The sequence below is a fragment of the Hemicordylus capensis genome, chromosome 1, assembly GCF_027244095.1.
Source record: "Hemicordylus capensis ecotype Gifberg chromosome 1, rHemCap1.1.pri, whole genome shotgun sequence".
Lineage (NCBI taxonomy): Eukaryota > Metazoa > Chordata > Lepidosauria > Squamata > Cordylidae > Hemicordylus > Hemicordylus capensis.
The window spans coordinates 317,152,052-317,173,099 of record NC_069657.1 but is presented as its reverse complement, the minus strand read 5'-3'; the positions used below and the strand labels follow the sequence as shown (position 1 = coordinate 317,173,099).

General features: G+C 46.1%; 1 protein-coding gene across 3 annotated transcripts in view; it reads left to right on the top strand.

Moving 5' to 3' along the window:
• Positions 1-21,048, top strand: part of MDN1 (midasin AAA ATPase 1) — a 211,576-nt gene that overhangs the window by 100,360 nt on the left and 90,168 nt on the right. For all 3 annotated transcript variants that reach the window (XM_053287391.1, XM_053287389.1, XM_053287388.1), the window contains exons 45-49: positions 6,996-7,112; positions 7,820-8,028; positions 9,838-9,983; positions 11,771-11,973; positions 18,155-18,375. In XM_053287391.1, coding sequence (XP_053143366.1) covers positions 6,996-7,112; positions 7,820-8,028; positions 9,838-9,983; positions 11,771-11,973; positions 18,155-18,375 — 896 coding nt within the window. The remainder of the gene's footprint in view (positions 1-6,995; positions 7,113-7,819; positions 8,029-9,837; positions 9,984-11,770; positions 11,974-18,154; positions 18,376-21,048) is intronic.

The window sequence follows — 21,048 nt, the reverse complement described above, 5'->3', positions numbered from 1 at the left end:
TCATCTGAACTCTTTGACCCAGACTCCCCCAATCCCAGGCACCCACTTCCTAGGAACACGGGAGAACTAACCACTGAACCCCCTCAAAGTCCTCCAGAAATCCCCCGGGCAACCCAATCCCCGTTATCCCACTGCATGAGGAACCTACCTCACCAGAAAATCCAGGACACTCTACACACTCATTGGAGGGAAGAGGATCCTGTTTAACCAAGAGAAGAAAAAGTAGCAAATGTAACACCAATTTTCAAAGAGGGATCTGGGGGCTATCTGGGAAATTACAGGCCGATTAGCTTAACGTCTGTTCCATGCAAATTGATGGAAAGCATCCTCAAGGATAAAGTTGTTAAGCACATAGAAGAACAGGCCATGCTGGGGGAGAACCAGCATGGCTTCAGCAAAAGTAAATCTTGCCTCACCAATGTTTTGGAGTTCTTTGAGAGTGTCAACAAGTGTGTGGATGAAGGTGATCTGGTTGACATAGTATACCTCAACTTCCAAAAAGCTTTTGACAAAGTTCCTCATCAAAGACTCTTGAGAAAACTTAGCAGTCATGGGATAAGGGGACAAGTATATGTGTGGATTGCTAACTGGTTGAAGGACAGGAAATCGCCCTGAGCTATTCTGTAAGGGTGGTCTAAAAATTGAATGAATAAATAAACAAACAAACAAACAGAGGGTAGGTATAAATGGAGAGTTTTCACAATGGAGGGAAGTAAGAAGTGGGGTCTCCCACAGATCTGTACTGGGACTGGTGCTTTTTAAATTATTCATAAATGATCTAGAAGTTGGGATAAGCAGTGAGGTGGCCAAATTTGCAGATGATACCAAACTCTTTTGGGTAGTGAAATCCAAAACGGATTGTGAGGAGCTCCAAAAGGATCTCTCCAAACTGAGTGAGTGGGCGACAAAATGGCCAGTGCGGTTCAATGTTGGCAAGTGTAAAGTGATGCACACTGGAACGAAAAACCCCAACTTCAAGTATATGCTGATGAGATCTGAGCTGTTGGTGACTGACCAGGAGAGGGATCTTGGGGTCGTGGTGGACAGCTCATTGAAAGTGTCGACTCAATGTGCGGCAGCTGTGAAAAAGGCCAACTCCATGCTAGGGATCATTAGAAAGGGGATTGAAAATAAAACTGCTAATATTATAATGCCATTATACAGAACGATGGTGCGGCCACACCTGGAGTACTGCGTACAGTTCTGGTCACCACATCTAAAAAAGATCATTGTAGAACTGGAAAAGGTAGAGAAGAGGGCAACCAAGATGATCAGGGGCCTAGAACACCTTCTTTACAAGGCAAGGCTACAACACCTGGGGCTTTTTAGTTTAGAAAAAAGACAAGTGAGGGGAGACATGATGGTCTATAAAATCATGCAAGGTATGGAGAAAGTGGATAGAGAGAGATTTCTCTCTCACATAAACACTAGAACCAGAAGTCATCCCATGAAATTGATTGCCAAGAAATTTAGGTCCAACAAACGGAAGTACTTTTTCACACAACGCATAATCAACTTGTGGAATTCTCTGCCACAAGATGTGGTGTTGGCTACTAGTTTGGATGGCTTTAAGAGGGGTTTGGATAACTTCATGGAGGAGAATTCTATCAGCGGCTACTAGTCTGAGGGCTACAGGCCACCTCCAGCCTCAAAGGCAGGATGCCTCTGAATACCAGTTGTAGGGGAGTAACAGCAGGAGAGAGGGCATGCCCTCAGCTCCTGCCTGTAGGCTTCCATTGGCATCTGGTGGGCCACTGTGTGAAACAGGATGCTGGTCTAGATGGGCCTTGGGCCTGATCCAGCATGGCTGTTCTTAGGTTCTTATGAGGGGGGAGGGTTGGAGGATGATGAACCTGAGAGCTCGGAGGCACCACAGAGGCTTTTTCAGCCCATAGTTTTGGCCCCACTCATGGCAAAGACGGTGCACTCCCTGGGATTATAATCTCCTGCAACTCAGGAATCCCAGCCACTGAGTAAGAGTTCCCTGTTGTTCTCAGGTTCAAATGCAAGTAATACACCCCTGCCAATTCCTAAACAATTTGTGGAAGCGGCAAAAAGTGAATGGACAGTTTCCACTTCCTCTAAAAGAGTGAATACTGTAGCAAAAAAACTGTATACATTCCAATGGGGGGGGGAGGGGGATTTTCAACCAGCCCCCTACAGACATCCCCATCATGGCTATGATCTCTGCTCCGGTCCTGATGCGGGACGGGGAGTCTGCCCAAACACATGGAGGCATCCATGAAATGTGTGCATGACTCCACAGCATTGTCAATGAGAGCTGCTGCAGCTGCCTCCATAGTGTTTAGACCGTTGTTAATCTGGCTAGATGACTTGATTTAGGAACTTCTCTCTGACCCAAGTAGGTTGAGGAAAACACTTTTAAAGTTGCACAAGGTGCAAGCCTTTATGACTGATGCTACTCTTGACTCCCTTTGATTTGCATCTCGGGCGGCCACTGCCTCTGTGGTGGGCCGACTTAATTTATGGCTTGAATACTTACAGGTGGATGATGCCTCCAAAGCTAACCTTACTGCTGTTCCCTTCAATACGGAAAAATTGTTTGGGGATGAGGCCCTAAAAGAGATCTTAGTGGAGTCAAAGAATAAAAAGAAAGCCATGCCACCCTTGTTGTGGAAGCAGGACTGCCCCCAAGGAGTCCTTTCGTTCCTTTAGATCACCCTTTGAGGGCAGGGGCAAGGGATTCCGGTCACAACTGGGGCAGATCTAGATTGGCCAGACAGGGTTTTGGTAGTAGGGCAACCTTCAGCACTCAAGTCAATCAATCTAAGAAACAGGCATGACTTGGGTGGGGTGCCTCTAGGTGGTCACCTCTCCTCACATTGGCACTTCTGGGAGGCCACCACCTCAGACCCTTGGATTTTCACCACCGTAAAAGAGGGCTACTCCATAGAATTGACCAAGCCACCCCCTCACCACTTCCTTCCCACTCCAGCCTCCCGCCTTCAGCAGAAACACCAAGGTTTACAGGGGGCAATTCAACACCTGTTAGCAAGCGGGGCCATAGAACTGGTCCCACTAGAACAGCAGGGCATGGGCATTTACTCTATAATCTTCACAGTGCCCAAGAAAGACAGCTCCCTGAGGGCAGAACTGCACTTAAAACACCTAAACCGCTTCATGTGCAGGAGGAAGTTCTGCATGGAATCCCTGAGGTTGATTATGGAAGCACTACAACCCTTAGACCTGCTCTCCTCTATAGACCTCAAGGAGGCATATCTGCATGTACCTTTACACCCAAACAGCCACCACATCTCCGGTGATTGCGCATTTCCACATCCAAGGTGCGAGGATTTATGCTTTTCTGGAGGATCTTCTCATAAAATGTCTGTCAGCAAAGATGGCCCAAGGGGAACTACAGTCTATCCTACAGGGGCTAGAGAATCACGGCTTCCTGATCAATGGAGAAAAGAGCCAACTGAGACCACCAGCTTCTACACCTGGGGATCCTCATAGACACACAATGAGACAACTTGTTCCTGCCAGTGGAATGCAGGTGCACGTTGGAGGCTGAGGTGCACCAAGCTCTAGTAGAGAGGTTTCTCCCCCTTCTCTCCCTCTCCAGGCTTCTGGGTTTGATGGTGGCGAGTTTGGAGTCAGTTCCATGGGCACACTTCCACCTGAGGCCCCTTCAATGGTTCGTGCTCCACCCAGAGATAGCAATGAAGTCTAGCAGACTCAGCCAGTTCTACAATCATTGTGTTGGTGGATCACTGTCCTAGATCGTTCAGTAGGCAAAGAATTCTTAGACCTGCCAAATGTTGTTGTGACCATGAATACCAGCAAGAGAGGCTGGGGTGCCCAGTGTCTCCAGCAGTTGGCCCAAGGCATATAGTCAGTGGAGGAACGTCAGCACAGCATCAACTGGCTGGAGCTCAGGGTGATCCGCATGGATCATGGGAGTTCCAGTCCATCGTTCTCTACCACCACATCCTCATATGCATGGACAACACTATGGCCAAGGTACACAAAAATTGTCAAGGGGGAACCCGGTCAAGATCTCTGCTGGTGGAGGCGATCCTTCTGTTTCTGTGGGCAGAACAACATGTAGCGTCTCTGGCAGCCCATCATGTGCAGGGGGACCTCAACACGGTGGCAGAGTGGCTCAGTCAATTGGATTTCCTCCCAAAAGAGTGGCACCTGAACCCGGAAATATTCTGCCAGATAGTAGCTCACTTCGGCCAGGTGGATCTCTTTGTAACAGCATCCAATTCGCAAGTTCCCCGCTTCTTCTCCAGGTTCCCCTGCCAACAAGCGGAAGAGGTGGACGCACTATCAACACCCTGGCTGACAGTTCTCCTATATGCTTTTTCACCCATGCCTCTCCTGGCTAGAGTGCTCTGAGTCAAACTCCTCAAAGCACAGGTCATTCTAGTGGCTCCTTTCTGGCCAAGAAGACCGCGGTTTGCAGAACTTGCCAACCTAGCCATGGAAGCACACCTGCTGCTCCCAGTCTCACTGGACCTGCTCCACTAGGGCCCAGTGTGTCATTCGGATCCAGGATGGTTAAGGCTAGCCACATGGAAACTGAGTGGCGCATCTTGAAGCAACATGGCAATACCACCAAGGTGCTTAACACAGTGCTCACTTCCAGATTCCCCTCCACTAACAGAATTTATCAATATACGTGATGGGCCTTCCTGCAATGGTCTACGTGACACTGGGTACCACGTGGATCAGCCACCATGAAGCACCTCCTGTGGTTTCTTCAGGACGACCTTGACCAAGGACTCTCTGTGAACACCTTGAAATGCTAGGCCGCGTCTTTGGTGGGGCTTATCTCAGGGACTTCTCAGCGATCCATACAAAGTCACCCCTACCCGAGACATTTCCTGAGAGGTGCCACTCTCCTCTCTCCTCTGGTGGTGCATTGCTTTCCTACGTGGTACCTGCATACAGTCCTGAAGGCGCTCCAGGGTCCTCCCTTTGAACCAGTGGCCACCATACTGCTTTGCTTGCTCTCCTTCAAACTATTTTTTCTCATTGTTATTATCTCAGCCCATGGGGTCTCTGAACTCAGGGCCTCATCTGTACATAAAAACCTGTGTGTGTTTCCCGTGGACCCAGTTAAGCTTATCCCAGGCCCTTTTTTCCATCCTAAAGTAGAATCTCCCTTCCACATGTCACAGGATGTTATTCTTCCCTCATTTTTCCCTAAGCCAATTCACCCAGCAGAGAAGGCCTGGCACAAGCTGGATGTGCGTAGGTGCCTTAAGATATATAAAAACCGCACCAAGTGCATTAGGTCTACTGAATCCCTCTTTGTTTCCTTTTTACTGCGCACCATGGGCCAGGCCATCACTCCTGCCACCCTGGCTAGATTGTTAAAGGCATGCATAGCTCTTGCTTATGAGTCCCAGAACCTCAGGGCACCCATTAAAGTGTTTGTCCACTCTACCAGGGCTGCAGCTAAGTCTGTGGCTTTTTCTACAAACACCCTGTACAGGATATCTGCAGGGCAGCCACCTGGTGGGTGCCATCTACCTTTACTAAACACTACAAATTGGATGCCTTCGCCTCTGTCCAAGCATCTTTTGGGAGACAAGTTCTCCATCAGGTTCTCCCTTCAGAGTAGGCGCATTGCTCCCTCCCTAGTTGGGCTAGGACCGTGGTATGTCCCCACATGTGAGACGCCCTTGGACTGCAGCAGCGGAGTATGGAGCATTGGTTACTCACCGTGAAGGCTTCTTCTTGCTGCTGCATCCAAGGGTGTCTCGACCTGCTCTACAGCACTGGCACCTATTTTACAGGGATCCTCTCAAGCTACCATATTTATTTTCTTTGACCACATCCTGCACATTTTTTTAAGCTCTTCTTCGTCCTATCAGTACCTAGTTGAGGCTTCAACCACAAGACTTTCTCCTCTTTTCAATAGGTAGTTCCAGTTGGCCTGGACTCGTTTGTCCTTAGTTTCCATTAGTTACAGTAGTTTTTTCTTCATAGAGGTGCTCCTCACCTCTTGGCCTAAAAGAACTGGAGGGGTCATGCTGCTCCCGGCCTTAAAAAGCCTAACTTAATTTACATAGTCCTGCCTTCTAGAGTCACATGGAGGAGTATAACCTACACATGAGACACCCTTGGATGCAGCAGCAAGAAGAAGCCTTCATGGTGAGTAACCAATGCTCCATTTTGCTTGATCCCTGGTCCTCCCTTTTGGTACCAAGGGACCAAAATGGTTCCTCCATTTTGGAGGACCAGGGATTGTGTAGCTCTCATTCGTGGCCTCAACTCATGTCGGTACTTCCGGTATTGCATTGTTCTTTTCCAAACTTGTTGGTATTATGCATAATGGTTAATTAAAGTTTTGGCTAAGGATGCCAGTTGAGCAGATATATCTGAAACAAGCACACTGGGATTTGACAGTTTGTTTTGATGAAAGCCTTTGGGCTGCTTTGGAGTAGAATTTTCTGTACTTCACTTGTGGCCCAGAATTTTATCAGCCCAGTTCATAGATAAGAATAATTTAAGGTGGATGAGGACTTCCTTTGTAGACTGAGAAATAGGACTGGTTCATATGGTGCACAGATATGGAAGAAAAAAAGTCAACTTAATTTTTTTAGCTACTTCCAGTGTAACATGAAAAGTGGTTCAAGTGAGGTGTGGTGGATCATAGAAGCCCTCTCTTCACTTTCTTTCTCCCTGCTCACTTCTTAAAACTGATGTGTATACACACACTGTGGGACTTGTCCTGTATCAACAAAATTATGGAATAAGGTTAATGGACATAGACTCCCATACAGGTAGATTTGAACAGGTGCTATCCTGCTCTTCCAATGCATATGATATGGTTTCAGGTTTGTGAGAATATGGGAGAACAAGAAATTAGTCCATATGTAAACTGGCCTACAAAGTAGAGAAGGAGGAAAAAGTGTACAAACTTTTTAAAAACATGAATCTTAACTTTAATTTCTAAGGAAGCTTTGTTTCAGGCTGCTTTATTGCTCAACTGGATTTTTGTCCCCTTTTAAATTTAGCCCTTCGGTGCTGGACCGCTTGAATGCTCTTCTTGAACCTGGAGGAGTCCTTACCATGAGTGAAAGGGGAGTGATAGATGGTGTAACTCCTACTGTCACTCCTCATCCAAACTTCAGGTGCTTATTTTCTGTACACTTTTTGGAATGTCTTTTAGTGCTGGGATATGCTTAGTATACTGTGGATGCATGAGGGAGATACTTTTTTGAGGGGAAATATCAGTACTGCAGCCTTGGAAAGAAATATAGGGTCACAACTGACTCAGCTGGGAATATAAAAGCATGTTGTCACTAGTGCCTCTACAAGTCTCTTGCTTTTCTCCTCTTGGCTCCCCCCCCCCCAAAAGAAAAAAGAAAAAAGAAAAGGCAGAGATCACAGAGGCAATGGTCTTACTTCCATGGACTAATAAGGTCATGCATTGGTGCTTGTCCTTTCCTCCTTCCTCCTCCATGTTTTTTGCCAAATTAGGAGAACTGGAGGAATTGACATACACACAGTGTAGCACCAGCATGCCACTCTGCTGGCATATCAACCAGGACAATGTAGAGATTTTTTGGTAACAGAGAACTCACTCCCATTTGCTTTGATTTGATCTGCTGCAAAGGATCAGGCAAATAACATACCAAAAACTATTTATTTAGAAGCATTTTAAAAACTAAGCCAAGGCGATTTGTGTTATTGAAATTGCTAATGTTTGGTAACTGCTTAATTACAAGACTGTGGTATTCATCTGTTTCTTTTTCTCTCTCTCCCAAGAAAAGAAGCAGGGTTATAGCATATTGATTGCCTGAGCAAGCTTACCCTTTTGTTGTGTGTGTGTTGATAGGCTTTTCATTTCAATGGATCCTTTGCATGGGGAAATATCCAGAGCCATGCGGAACCGTGGGATTGAAATATACATTCCTGGGGATGGTGACGAGGATTCATTGGACCCTCATGATGTGAAGTTGCTATTGCATGGATTGGGATTGTTGGGAAATGGCATATGTGATGCACTTGTGGCTGTGCACACAGAAGCTAAGAAAAGCATAGCAGGTGAGACAAGTACACATCATCATTACTTTGCAAAAATATTTCATATTCACTATCCTGTTGCATGTATGGTTCTCTGCTGCATTAGCATGTCCCTAGTCTTGCCTTCCTTCTATTGGCCTTGGACTAGGAGAGGAGGAAAGAAGGAGGCCTTCAAGCCAACCTGGTCCTCTCTTTGGCTTGGATGACTTCATTTGGTATCTTCCAGATCTGGAGGAAGAGCTGTTTGTCCATCCTCATTTGCCTTCTTGCTATCCCCCTCAAATAGTCATTGACAGTGTCAGCATTCATGTGCTTGCATGAGAGATGGTGTTGCTACACACCCAAAGGATCTGGGGCCTGGCCCAGACTGTCGCAGTGCTTGTGGCACAGTGACATTTTTTAAACATTTAAGGTTCAGTTGAGTGGTGGGGGGGCCTTTGTTGTTGCCACTACTGCCTCAATGGCGGCATCAGAACTGGAAGAGTGAGGCGAGAGGCATGGCAGGAGAGGTCCAGGCCACCCCCCAAAAAAACATTGGGGGCTCATGCCCCCCCCAACACTACAGAGAAACCTGGATATTCCTTGGGGTTCGGTACCATTTTACAACTACAGATACAGAATCGGTAAATATCGATCCATTGGAGCAATGGAGATTGGGGCGGGGGGGTAGGTTCACAGAGGTGGTGGTAGTACCTTTATAGATCCACTGCTGTGCGGCAGGAATGGCGGCAGAGGCAGCAGCGGGGACTTGTTCTCCTTCCCCACCTGCCTCCCAAATTACCACTCCTGCGCGTGTGCTCAGAGAGGCCCAAAATGGGCTGCAGACCAGCTCGCATGGTCATTTGGGAGGGAGAAGGAATCCCCACTGCTGCCTCTGCCACCATCCCTGCTGCACAGCGGCAGTTTTAAAAGGTGCTGCCACCCCCCACCAACGGATATGCGAGTTGTATACACCTCCACCCACCCACCCCCGTGTATGCCGAGGTTGGGTGCCTATTCCCCGACCACAGATACAGAGGTTTGCCCCGTAATGGTGAGACATGCTACCACTTCAGGGTTGAGGTTTCATGGGCCTTCCCCAAACAGCATCTCCAGTGACATTGCCCTGGCAATGGTATGCACCTGACTCATGCCACAAACAGCAATTTTTTGCTCTGCCTCCAATGCCCAGGCGCCTAGTGATTGTGCCCTCCAGAGTCTCGCTTTTGTTGATATCTGCAGGTAACTTGGGGGCATCCTGACACATGTTAAATCAGACTTCACTTATTTTATTAGAGACTACTGGAAGTAAAATTTTGAAATCAGAAAACTCGGATTAGAATTTGGTTTATAATGTGATATAAGCAGATTGCTTATTTAAAAGCACAGTAAAAAGTACTAATTTTGAATTCTTTATATCTGCTCAAATGAACAGCCCAACAATTCTTGTTGAGCCATCTCATTTAAATGAATTAAAATAACGTACTTCGGACACCATATTTTGTGGGGGTACCCATGAAATACTGTGCATGTGAGTTTTCAGAGGATTCTGACTGGCTGTTGCTGGAAACAAAAGGCTGGACTAATGGTGCTTTGGTTTTAGGGTGTGTGTGTGTGTGTGTGTGTGTGTGTGTGTGTGTGTGTGTGTCTTTAAAAGACTTTATCTTTGTCAACTAAAGCTACTTGACTACCTGCTTCCCTAGATAGTCCAGCTTTGTTGTTATGCCTTTTAATGGAGGGTCTTTTAGAAAAGCATATTCATTCATTCCTACTTATAAATGTGGAAGCAAAGCTTTGAGCAAATTGAAACATTCACCTGATTAGTGGAAGCTCACTGATTTTTCTTCTCAGGTTTTACATTCTCTCTGTCATCTTTGATTCATGCTGCAACATTGATTGCTCAGCAGTTGCACCGAGGACTTGGCTTAGCTAAGAGTTTTTACAGCGTATGTTGGGAAGTCTATGCCTGTTCACAGTGGTCACAAGGGAACCAAGAGGTAAGCCTGTATTTGTACAAGACCATCAAAATCTGCTTTGCAGAGAAGAGGCAAATATGTATTTTATTTAATTAAAACATTTTTATGCTGCCTCTCTGTCTTTATTCTAGGCCAGTGTACAAGATAAAATAATAATAAGCATAATACTTGTTATAAATTTTAAATAACACCGCATCTCAAAATAACTCCCTCCTTTGCACTAGTATTCGTTCTCACGTTAACTTACAAAAACACAATGTATTACAGTAAAATAGCAACCAACAAAGCACATTATGGATAAAAATCATAAATTAGATGCTGCCAAAAGCTTATACCATCTCTCTACCACCACCACCCCAACCCCTTTATAACTAGTGACCAAGGATTATAGACTAATCTGTGCCTGGAATGATGTTGGTATCTAGGCTGGGTGCCACCACAGAAAGAGCCTTGCTCTTGGCTGTCTTCAGTACACAAGCACTGCACCTCTGAAGATAGAGGCTCCGAAAGTAGGACCTCAGTTGTCTTAACACACCACTTGCTCTGCTCCTGGTGCCCTCCTGGGTTTCTGCAAATTAAGGCTTTTAGCCTTTTGCAAAGTCATTATGTTGTCTCTAAAGGAACATTTCTTTGAGGGCTTCTGATTGGATCAGCACTTCATCTGGGGAAGTATCTGTGTAACAATCCTCCTAACAGTTAACTTTCCAGGACTACTCAGGGTACCTTCCGACACAGGAGTCTATGCTAGTGCCTAGTAAACACTTAAAAGAACAAAGCAAAACACAAAGCACTGCAATCGAAGTTTTCTTACTTTTTTCATCTGTGTGCGGAATGAGTTTTGTTCTGGGCGGCAGTATCAAGGCAGTGTGCGTGCACATGCATTCAGGGTGGGACCTTCCTGATTCAACCTGAGTGGGATCTAAAATTAATTGAGTGGACATCAGGAAATGTGTGAGCGCGCGCACTTGCGCATGCCTTAGAGGGAACAGTAACTGCAAAATACTTCGTTTCTTAAACTCACACACGAACGTTAACTGTAGCTTCAGGTAAGAGGAAACCATTGCAGATTACTCACTATAGATCATCTTGATCTTATCTAGTGGGAATAGAAGTACAGTACTTCTCAATGAAGGCAGTTCACAGACCAAGTACAGTCATCCCATGCCAACTGTGGTTTTACCAACCGCGGTTTTGAGTATATGTGAATGGGACAGTCTTGCCAGCTGCAGCCTGAGTATCTACGTTTGGTGATGATTTTTAGTGGTTTGGGAGGGGTTTCAGTGATTTTGGGGGAGGTTGAGAGGTTCGGTCTGCTCATTCCTCTTGGTGACCCTTGCTGAACTAGCTTTCCCTTGCCAATTTAAAATGCCTTTGAGTAATTGGGGGGGGGGCGCTTCAGAAATGTCCAGAGGTTTGATCTGCTCATTCTTCTTGGTGACTCTTGGTGATATTACAGAATTTTTTGATTTTGGGGGGTATTTCCCCCCTTTATTATACGTCTCTTTCTGGTCATGGTTCCCCCCAACCCCCTGTTTCCCATAGACTTTAATGTCTCGCCAATCGCAGATTTGCCAGCAGCGAGGTTTTGCCAGAATGGAACCCTAGCAGTTGGCGAGGATGACTGTAGTCAGTAATGAAATATTAAGTGATGTACATGCATGTGTGAACCATCTATAAGTGCTGTTAGTTAAGCGCCACATTTCAGAGATTATGATGATGATTTATTCTCCAATACCATAGTGGTATAGTATTCAGCAGAGGCACTTTAATTGCAAACCTGTCTGTGATCTGTATTTGTTTGTTTTCAGCTTCTACAGGACTTTATAATGAAACAGGTTTCAGCTTTGGCTTCAGATGAAGCACGGAGTGCGCCCTTGCTTGCTTTGGGATTGTGGCCGGATTCTGCTTCCAGTGCTTTGTTTGCAGCAGAAGATTCTCTCCTGTCCATGGTTCAGAATGATGGGCAGGTCTTGGCATATTGCCTGAACAGACTGAATCTGCAAAACAGCAGGTAGGCAAGAGCTGCTGGTTTTCCAGTTGATAAATGAGAGTTAATTGTTACAGGTTAATTTCGGAGCAGCCCATGTATGCTGTATTGGAGAGATAATATTTTCATTGTTAACGCTTTTTTGAGGGCTGGTGTTAAGCCACATGACTCAGTGTTCTGTTTAAGTGCAGAACTGAATGAAGACAAGTACACTTTTAACACAAAGTAATAGGATCTGTTCAGAGTCATAAAGCTACTCTGAGGCCATGTGACTGAGAAATAATGTTTATGGCCAAAGAGCTACTTCAGATATCCTTCTTCGAGAATCATATCGCTAACTTGGACCCTGTGCAGCAGTAATGCTTAATCAGGATTTGTTTTCATCATTTGGGATAGGTGTTGTCTGTGCCCGTATGGACCATATTACCATAGCCTAATATGCAAAGAGGAGTGTGAGTACACTGCAACCACTCCCTGCATGGTCATGTGGGCACAGGACATCTAAAATAGCCCATAATCATACATCACAAGTTCTGGTAAGAGCTAATCTGCCTACTTTCCTTTCACTGTAATCTTAATTGATAATTAAGGGAAGGGAAATCAGTAATTTAGTAACTGTTTCCACTTCCAACTGCCTTGTCAACTCTCAGGCCTTGGAGAGCAGCTCCAACTACCCACAGAGTCTGGCCTTGCTCCTCTGCAATGCCAGGTCAGTTCAGAATAAGACCGAAATTGTCCATGATTTGATCATGGATGAGGGAGCTGACCTGGCATGTATAACTGAGACCTGGTTGGGGGAGGCAAGTGGTCCAGTGTGGGCTCAGCTTTTCCCTGCAGGTTACTCTGTTGTGGAGCAAGCTAGGGGAAGTGGGATGAGTGGGTAGGGTGGAGTGGCGTGGTCCTTGAGAATACCATCTCCCTTACCAGGACCACTGTGAGACAGTTGACTTATATTGAGTGTGTATTTCTGAGGCTGGGAACTAGGGATAGATTGGGGATTCTGTTGGTGTACCGTTCACCCTGCTGCCCAACTCACTCCCTAACTGAGCTGACAGAACTGGTTGCGGAATTGGTGTTGGAGTCTCTCAGGCTTCTGGTGCTGGGGGACTTCACAATCTACTTCGGGGCTGACTTGCCTGGTGCAGCTCAGCAGTTCATAGCGGCCATGACAACTATGGGCCTATCCCAGTTAGTTTCTGAACCAACTCATGTTGCTGGCCACACACTCGATTTGGTCTTTTGTTCAGATCACAGGGATGTTCCATGGGTGGGGGATCTGGTGGTTTCCCCATTGTCATGGACGGACCACTACCTGGTTAAGTTTGGTTTCACAGCCACAACCCACCCCTGCAGGGGTGATGGACCTATTAGGATGGTCCGCTCAAAAAGGCTGCTGGATCCAGCAGGTTCCCAAAAGACCTTGGAAGGTTTTGAAGTTGGTGTGGCCGGATTCTGTCGATACCCTGGTGGGAACCTGGAATAGGGTACTCACTACGGTAGTTGACATGATTACTCCTAAGCGTTCCTCCCTCCCTGCTTCAAAAATGGCCCCTTGCTATACTGAGGAGCTGCAAGGCTGAAGTGACTGGGTAGGTGACTGGAACACAAGTGGAAGAGAACTCGGCTTGAATTTGACAGGATGCAGCATAGGACCTATTTGAAGGCTTATGTGGTAGTGGTGCATGTGGCAAAAAAGGGATTTTGTTCAGCGTGCATTGCGTCTCTGGGTTCCCGTTCAGCTGAGCTATCCCGGTTTGTGAGGAGTTTAATTTCTGCTCCTCCTTCAAATCAGTTCCCAGAAGTATTCTGCTGTGATGCTTTTAATGGGTTCTTTGCAGACAAAATCTCCTATATTCGGGCTGACTTGGACTCCACTCTTTCTGCAGAGTCTGTGAAGGAGGTGACCAGCGATCACTCTTGCAGTATTAGGTTGGATCAGTTTCAGTCTGTGAGTCCTGAGGATGTGGACAAGCTGCTTGGGGTGGTGCGGCCTACCACTTGTTCTCTGGATCCTTGCCTGACTTGTCTGCTTCTATCTAGCAGGGAGATTGTTGGATGAGGCCTAGTTAATATCATAAATGCATTGCTGAAGGAGGGTAGGATGACTCCTTGTTTGAAGGAGGCAATGGGCAGACCTCTTAAGAAGCCTTCCCTGGCCCTAGCGGTGGATAATTATATGCCAATCTTCAATCTCCCATTGTTGGGCAAGGTGATTGAGAGGGTGGTGGCCAACCAGCTCCAGGCAGTTTTGGAGAAAACTGATTATCTAGACCCATTTCAAACTGGCTTTAGAGCTGGCTTTGGGGTTGAGAAAGCCTTGGTCTGCCTGATGGATGACCTCTATTGGGGAATCGACAGAGGGAGTGTTGCTCTTTTGGTTCTTTTGGATCTCTCAGTGGCGTTTGATATCATTGACCATGGTATCCTTCTGGATTGACTGGGGGAGTTGGAGATAGAGGGTAGGAATGTGCATACATGTCTGACCCTGAACCTTTTCGGGGTTGAACCGGTTTGGTTTGACCATTTGGGGTCTAACTGAAACAAACACCCCCCCCCCCCCCGTTTGGTCGAACCTCGGACCAACACCACTACCCCGACGGGTTTGGGGGGGTGCGATTAAAAAATATTTTTTAACCTTTAGCCCCTTCGGGGGTCTTCCTCTAGGCTGCGGGGGGTGGTCCGTAAAGGTTCCCCTCCCCCCACTAGCCTCTCATCACCACGGCGGCCATGTTGACTGCTGCCACACATGCGCAAATGGCCTCTGTGAGGCCTGGCATGGCCCAGGGCCTCGCAGAGGCCATTTGAGCATGTGTGGTGGCCATTTAAAAAAAAAAATTAAATGGCCACCACTAATGTGCAAATGGCTTCTGCGAGGCCCTGTTCCATGCCAGGCCACGAAGAGGCCATATGTGCATGCATGGCGGCAGGCAACATGGCTGCTGCATCAACTTACGGAGGCCCGAACGGGCTGTGGCAGTGATGAGCAGGCCGGTGGAGGGAGGGGGAACCTTCGCAGACCCACCCCTGTGGCCTAGAGGAAGTCACCCCCCCCCCGCCATTTTCTCTTTTCATCAGGAAATGGTGTTTATTCCCTAAATGCCTGCCTGCAGGCAGTAATGGACTGGGTGAGGTCTAACAAATTGAAACTTAATCCAAGCGAGACAGAGGTGCTCATTGTAGGGGTTCAGAATCTGAGGGATGAGCTAGATCTTCCTGTGCTGGATGAGGTTACACTCCCCTGGAAGGAGCAGGTGCAGAGCTTGGGAGTACTCCTGGACCTAGGCCTCACCCTGGTTTCATCTATTCTATTCTATTCTATTCTATTTATATACTGCCCTTCCAAAAAAGGCTCAAGGCAGCTTCACATCAAAATAAAAACAATCTCAGGTGGAGGCTATGGCCAGGAGTGCTTTCTAACAGCTTCAGCTGATTCGACAGCTGTGTCCATTCCTTGGAGAGGATTACCTCAAAGCAGTGGTACACCAGCTGGTAATCTCGAGGCTTGACTACTGTAATGCGCTCCACATGTGGCTACCTTTTTATGTAGTTCGGAAACTTCCGTTAGTTCAAAATGAGGCAGCCAAATTGGTCTCTGGGGCAACCTGGAGAGACCATATTATCAGCCTGTTTGGCTTTGCCTTCCAGGTTTTTTAAATTGCTGTAAATGGTTTTAATGTTGTAACCTGGTTTTTAAACTGCTTTCAATATTGTAACTTTTATTGTTTTATGAGGTTTTATAATCTCCATTTTTAACTGTTAATTGATTTTAACTGTTTTGTTTTAATGTAAACTGCCCTGAGCCATTTTGGAAGGGTGGCATAGAAATTGAATAAATAAATAAATAAAATAATTAATAGATAATTACCATCCTTACAAGTTAGCCAACTTGTGCCTCAAACGTTCATGCGCTCTCCATATTAAATTGGGGTGAATTGGAGGAAAGAGGCCTAGACCTCTTATCTTTTGGCTTTTATAAATAAGGCCTTGTATTATAAATGAATTGTATTGTAAATTGTATTAATACAGAAGGACCTTGATATTAGTGGGAGTTCCATTCCGCGGTTGTACTGCAGATACGGAAACTGCAAATATCAAGGCATTGTTTCAGAGGGGAACTGGAGGTTAGATTCCCGGTCGCAGAGAAAATGCCAAAAAATGCCAATTTCTGGCTGAATTGTAGGGTGGGCACGCTGGGAGATGCTCCTCACCATGCTTTGCTGCCTCCCCTGCATCGCGCTGTGTCTCTGGAATGCCCGAAAATCACCCCCCCCCTTTTTTTGTTTTAAATGGGAGCCATTTTGTGGCTGCAAGAACCAAAATGGCGGCTGGAAATATCCTCTGGTTATTTCCGGCCACCTCCAACCCACAAATACACATGGTCAAAGTGGTTTTTCCCCTTTTTTCCGTGTATGCCAAGGTCGGGTGTTCTTTACCCGACCACGGATACACGAATCAGCGGATAATGAGTTTTCCCTGTATGCACAAACCTCTTCATTACTGAAAATAGGATTTATGTGTTAATATCCTTGCAAGTCCCTATGTTGCAAAGAATGCTGGCAGGGTCAAGAGTCCATGCCTGCTGTATTTTGTTGGGATTTGGAGGGAAGAAACATTTTGAAAAATGGAGGCAACTTTGTGTTGTGTGGATTAGATTGTTTAAAAAGAACTGTTGGAACTGTGTGTGTGTGTATGTGTGTGTGTGTGTGTGTATGTGTATACAGAGAGAGCGAGAGCGCTGCTTTAGCAGAGAGTTAGTCTGAGTTAGAAGACGTCGGAGTTGAAGAAGATAGTCCAAGAGTTGAAGTTTGAGTCCTGGAAAAAATTAGAGACAGAGTCATAGTCAAGAAGAATCAAGGAGGGGGAGCCTGGGAGAAAGTCAGTGTACAGTTTTGGAAAAGAATGAGAAGAAGAGTCTATCTGAAGACACAGTTGGAGAATCAGAGTTGAAGTAGTAAATGTTGGAAAGCGGAAGGAACTGAGTCCAGTCCAAATGGAGGAGCTGAGGCCAGTTGAAGCTGAAGAATTGCTAGCCCAGGCTGAAAGAATCAGTGCTATGCCTGTAGTTGAAATCGGAGTTGAACCCAAGAGTTGAAATCACAGAACCACCAGGCTGGATTGAATCCCAGGCCTATATTGTGACCAGGAAAAGAGACTGCAAAAGGAAAGGCCATTGTTGCTAAAGGGATCATAAAGGCTCAGTTAGGGCTCAGTGAGAATAGTTGTATCTTCTGTTTCTCCACGCCACACCTATAGGTCTTACCATACAACAAAAGGTTGTTTTTGCAACAGAAGTTTGAATTGCTGTTGTAGTAGATTCAACCTAAAGCACAAAAGTTTACTTTGTGGCAGTGGTTAAACTAGTAATTATCAGGGAGATCTGTGTCTCATGGTAGCAGTGGGGTGGATCCTCCACCCATGGTGGCAAAGCAGTGGGATAGGCAGTTATTCCTCCTCAGGGTGCATAACATCATCACAGACTACGCCGTTGAGGTGTCCCTTTGTATTCCTACAACTGTTTTAAATTTGGTTCAAATCAGGAAGTTCACAAGTTAGCACACTTGCACCTCAAACATCCACGCATCTTTAATCGGGGTGGATTAGGCCCTTGGGGTGTCGCTACAACTGTACCCAATTTGGTTCATATTGGTCCAGGCATTGTGAGGTTGATAGGGACGTGTGCACTGCACAAAGAATGCTGGATGATCTCATAAGCTTACTTTCGTTAAGGAGAGTAGGCTAAAAATATGATATCAACAATGAATCAGCAGCTGGTTTGGATATTCTGCCCATATGACCATTCGGGGATGGGAAGCAGCAGCACCCCCTTATTCCTTTCTAGGTGAAGTGTGGCCACCTCTGACTGCTTAGAATATGATTAAAATTTACTGTAAACTGATTTGAACCACTTCAGTGATTTGAAGTGTGGTGCAAACCATAGGTGTTAACATCTGCCCTGAGCAAACCATGGTTAAGACTATTTTCTTGCCCCTCTGCTTCCTTTTGCTGTTGTACAGCCTCGGTAGTACAGTTTCACTTTCAAGCTAAACCATGGCTTTGCTGTGCATGTGGAAATTTTAACCCAAAATAAAGGCCACAAACCATTTAGTGCTCCATGGTTGGATTATGTTTGATGGGTTTTGCCAACTTGGTAATAGAGGGTTTATTTGCTTAGGAGTGATCTCATTTTATATGACTTCTGTTTCAGAACATTGCCTCTTACTGTACATGACTTTGAGAAAATTCTGCAATCTCCTAACCCGGATTGTCTAAAATTCAACGCAGTTGAGGTGGATGCTTCTTGGGCCGATGATACAGAGGTCCTTTCTGCTGCAGTTAAGTTATTCATAGAAAAGTCAACCAATCAGGACTGGACATTAAGAGTTGGATGGCTTAATCAGCTAAAAAAGAATTTACCACAAGTGCCTGGTAAGTATTATGTTCTGCTGAAGTATTACTGATCTCAATGTTTTGTGGTGGTAGAAGAGAAACATGCAGTACATTTGAAGAGCCAGGGGACACTCAAAATCAGAGGTCTGTCTGAACTAAGAGAGGAGGTATAGGCCATGCCTACTCTGGCATATGCTCTTGTTCCAAAAGGGCATGGCTAGCACCAAAGCTCTTGAAGCTGAGCTCAAAAATGTTATGGGCAAAGCTCTGCATAGTGGCAGATCCCATAAGTATGATTGCACAGATGGCCACTTCTGCGTGGTCTCTGTCCATCACACGGATAGGCTTCAGCTGGAGAGTGAAGGCCTAGTCCGGAATTTTCAAGCTAACTCCTTCTCACTCCTGATTGGTAGTCCCTCTCTTAGCAGCACCCATGAGGTTACCTGATAGTCCCTCACCTCCTCAGTTCTTCGTTGTCCACTGAGAGAGTTACATCTGAGGCTTGTCAGCTACCTCTTCATTTTCTCTATTCTATTCCTTAACAAACAATAAAACCCTACACATTATCTTTCTCCTTAGAAATTTTCTTTGAGTTTTATTCTTTTTCTTCCTCCTGTCATTCTCTGACTACCTCCTTTTGCATGTTGTGTCCCATCCCCCCTCCCAGGGGGCATTTTCCCTTCCCACTGCGGAAGTTTTTAAAAGTATTATTTTTCCTCTGGATTATGGCCACCAATATTTTGTTCAAATGTTCTTCTTGTGGAGCCAAATTCCCTTCCTCGGAGAGCTGCCAGCTCTGCCTGGGAGAGAGACACATTGTGCAGGCTTGCTCTCATTGTCATAGATTTACTAATCGGGCCCCTCACAATAGAATTGCAAGGCTGTGAGCCATTTTGTGGGAGAGAGAATTACTTAACCCCAGCATTATGGACGCTCCTGACCACCCTCTGGGGCTGCTCCCCTCTGTTGAACTTGCCTCAGCCAAACCTTGGGCCTTGTCAGTGGAGCGTGGCTCAGTGGCTCCAAAACCCAGAACAGTTCCTCTGGCCACTCCACCTGTGGAACCTTCTAACTCAGCTCCCTCAGGACCGGCAATGTTTCTGAGTGCATGGTCGGCTTCAGCCCCCTGCCTGCTCAGGCTTTGTTTCTCAAGTTCAGCACAAGGCACCACACTCCGACCCCACAGAGAAATATAGATAGAAGAAGAGGAAGTTTCCAGCTCCTCCCTCTCTGCCTATCATTAACATTCCTCCAGCTGCCCCTCAAATGCCTCCGTTCTCTACACTGGAGTCTCAGAAGCACTCTTGTAAGATGCACAATGTCCTCGCTACCCTGGGGACCTCATTCTTATTCCCCATGCCTACGTTGGTCTCGAGACCCCCTGTAGCCTTCATGTCAGAGCCTGCTCTAGACAGCTCGCACTCAGATTCAGCTCCCTCCCATGTCTCGGGCGGAGCTTCTTTGGCCTCTCCTTCCCCCAGACGGAGTCCAATTGCCTCTGAAGGTGAGGACCTGCCTTCCCCCATTCATGGGGACGTGAGTCACATGTATGCTCGGGACTGACACTACACTATTTTCTTGGGCTCGATAAGGATACAAGCCCTATACCAATCAGTACTCCCCGTCATCGTGCTCCTCTGATCAATACACCTTTTAACTTGGAGCCCGTGGACGCTACTTTGAGGACTTCTGCGTTCCTAATGTTTACAGGTGCCACCGCTACTATTTGCACCTTTCTCGTGAGAGGGCACCATTGTTCAAATTAATCTCTGTTGCTGAAAGTTCCAATTGCCAAGCATGTATGTCTCACTACATACAACCATCTCCTGTGGGAGAAACGCTCGCCTATTCTTGACTCTCTTTCCTAATAGCAGAAAGACTTGGCTCTTTGTCTACAATGGGAAATCTTCCACCTCAGCAAACAGCTCTTAAATACTTCCAGACATACCATTGATTTTGCAGCCAGTTCTAGTAAGGGGGATGTTGTTCACCTTCGTAGATCTAGAGGGCGCTTACTAGCACATCAGTATCCGCCCACAACACAGAAAATACCTATGCTTTCAGATCGGCTCCAAAACGTTTCAGTTCAGGGCTATGCCCTTCAGCTTGTCTTTACACAGAGTGTATGGCTGTGGTCATTGGATATCTTCAAGAACTAGGTGTCCATATTGTCCTATATGTAGATGAGTGGCTCCTGATAGTGCATTCTCATGCCACCCTGTGCAAACCTCTTGTCCTAGCTCTCGATATACTACAGCGCCTAGGCCTCAGGGTCAGTTACAAGAAGTCTCCGTTAGAACCGTCCCATGTCATAAAGCTTTTGAACACAGTCTTTGATTCTGTATAAGCTGCTAGCAACCTTCCAACAGAACGCATAGCATACATAAGGTCTTTGGCCAGATGCATATCTAGGGCAAATAGTGCCTAGGGCAAGCACTGAAATTGCACCCCCTGTCCAAACATCTGACACCCATCTTTCAGATAACTTTACCATAATATCGGCTCAAAAATACAAGTCAAGCTTGTTAAGCTTTTAATATTTCAAATACTATTGAGCAGCGGACATAGCCAGACCAAAAAATGCTGGGAAACTACAAATTTCAGTATGCTGGGGCTCATGAAAAACCCAATACTATGTGGAGGTGTACTTCGAAAACTAAACAGAAGTGCCTGTCTAATTCTCTACTATGCATTGTAACATCACTATTACAT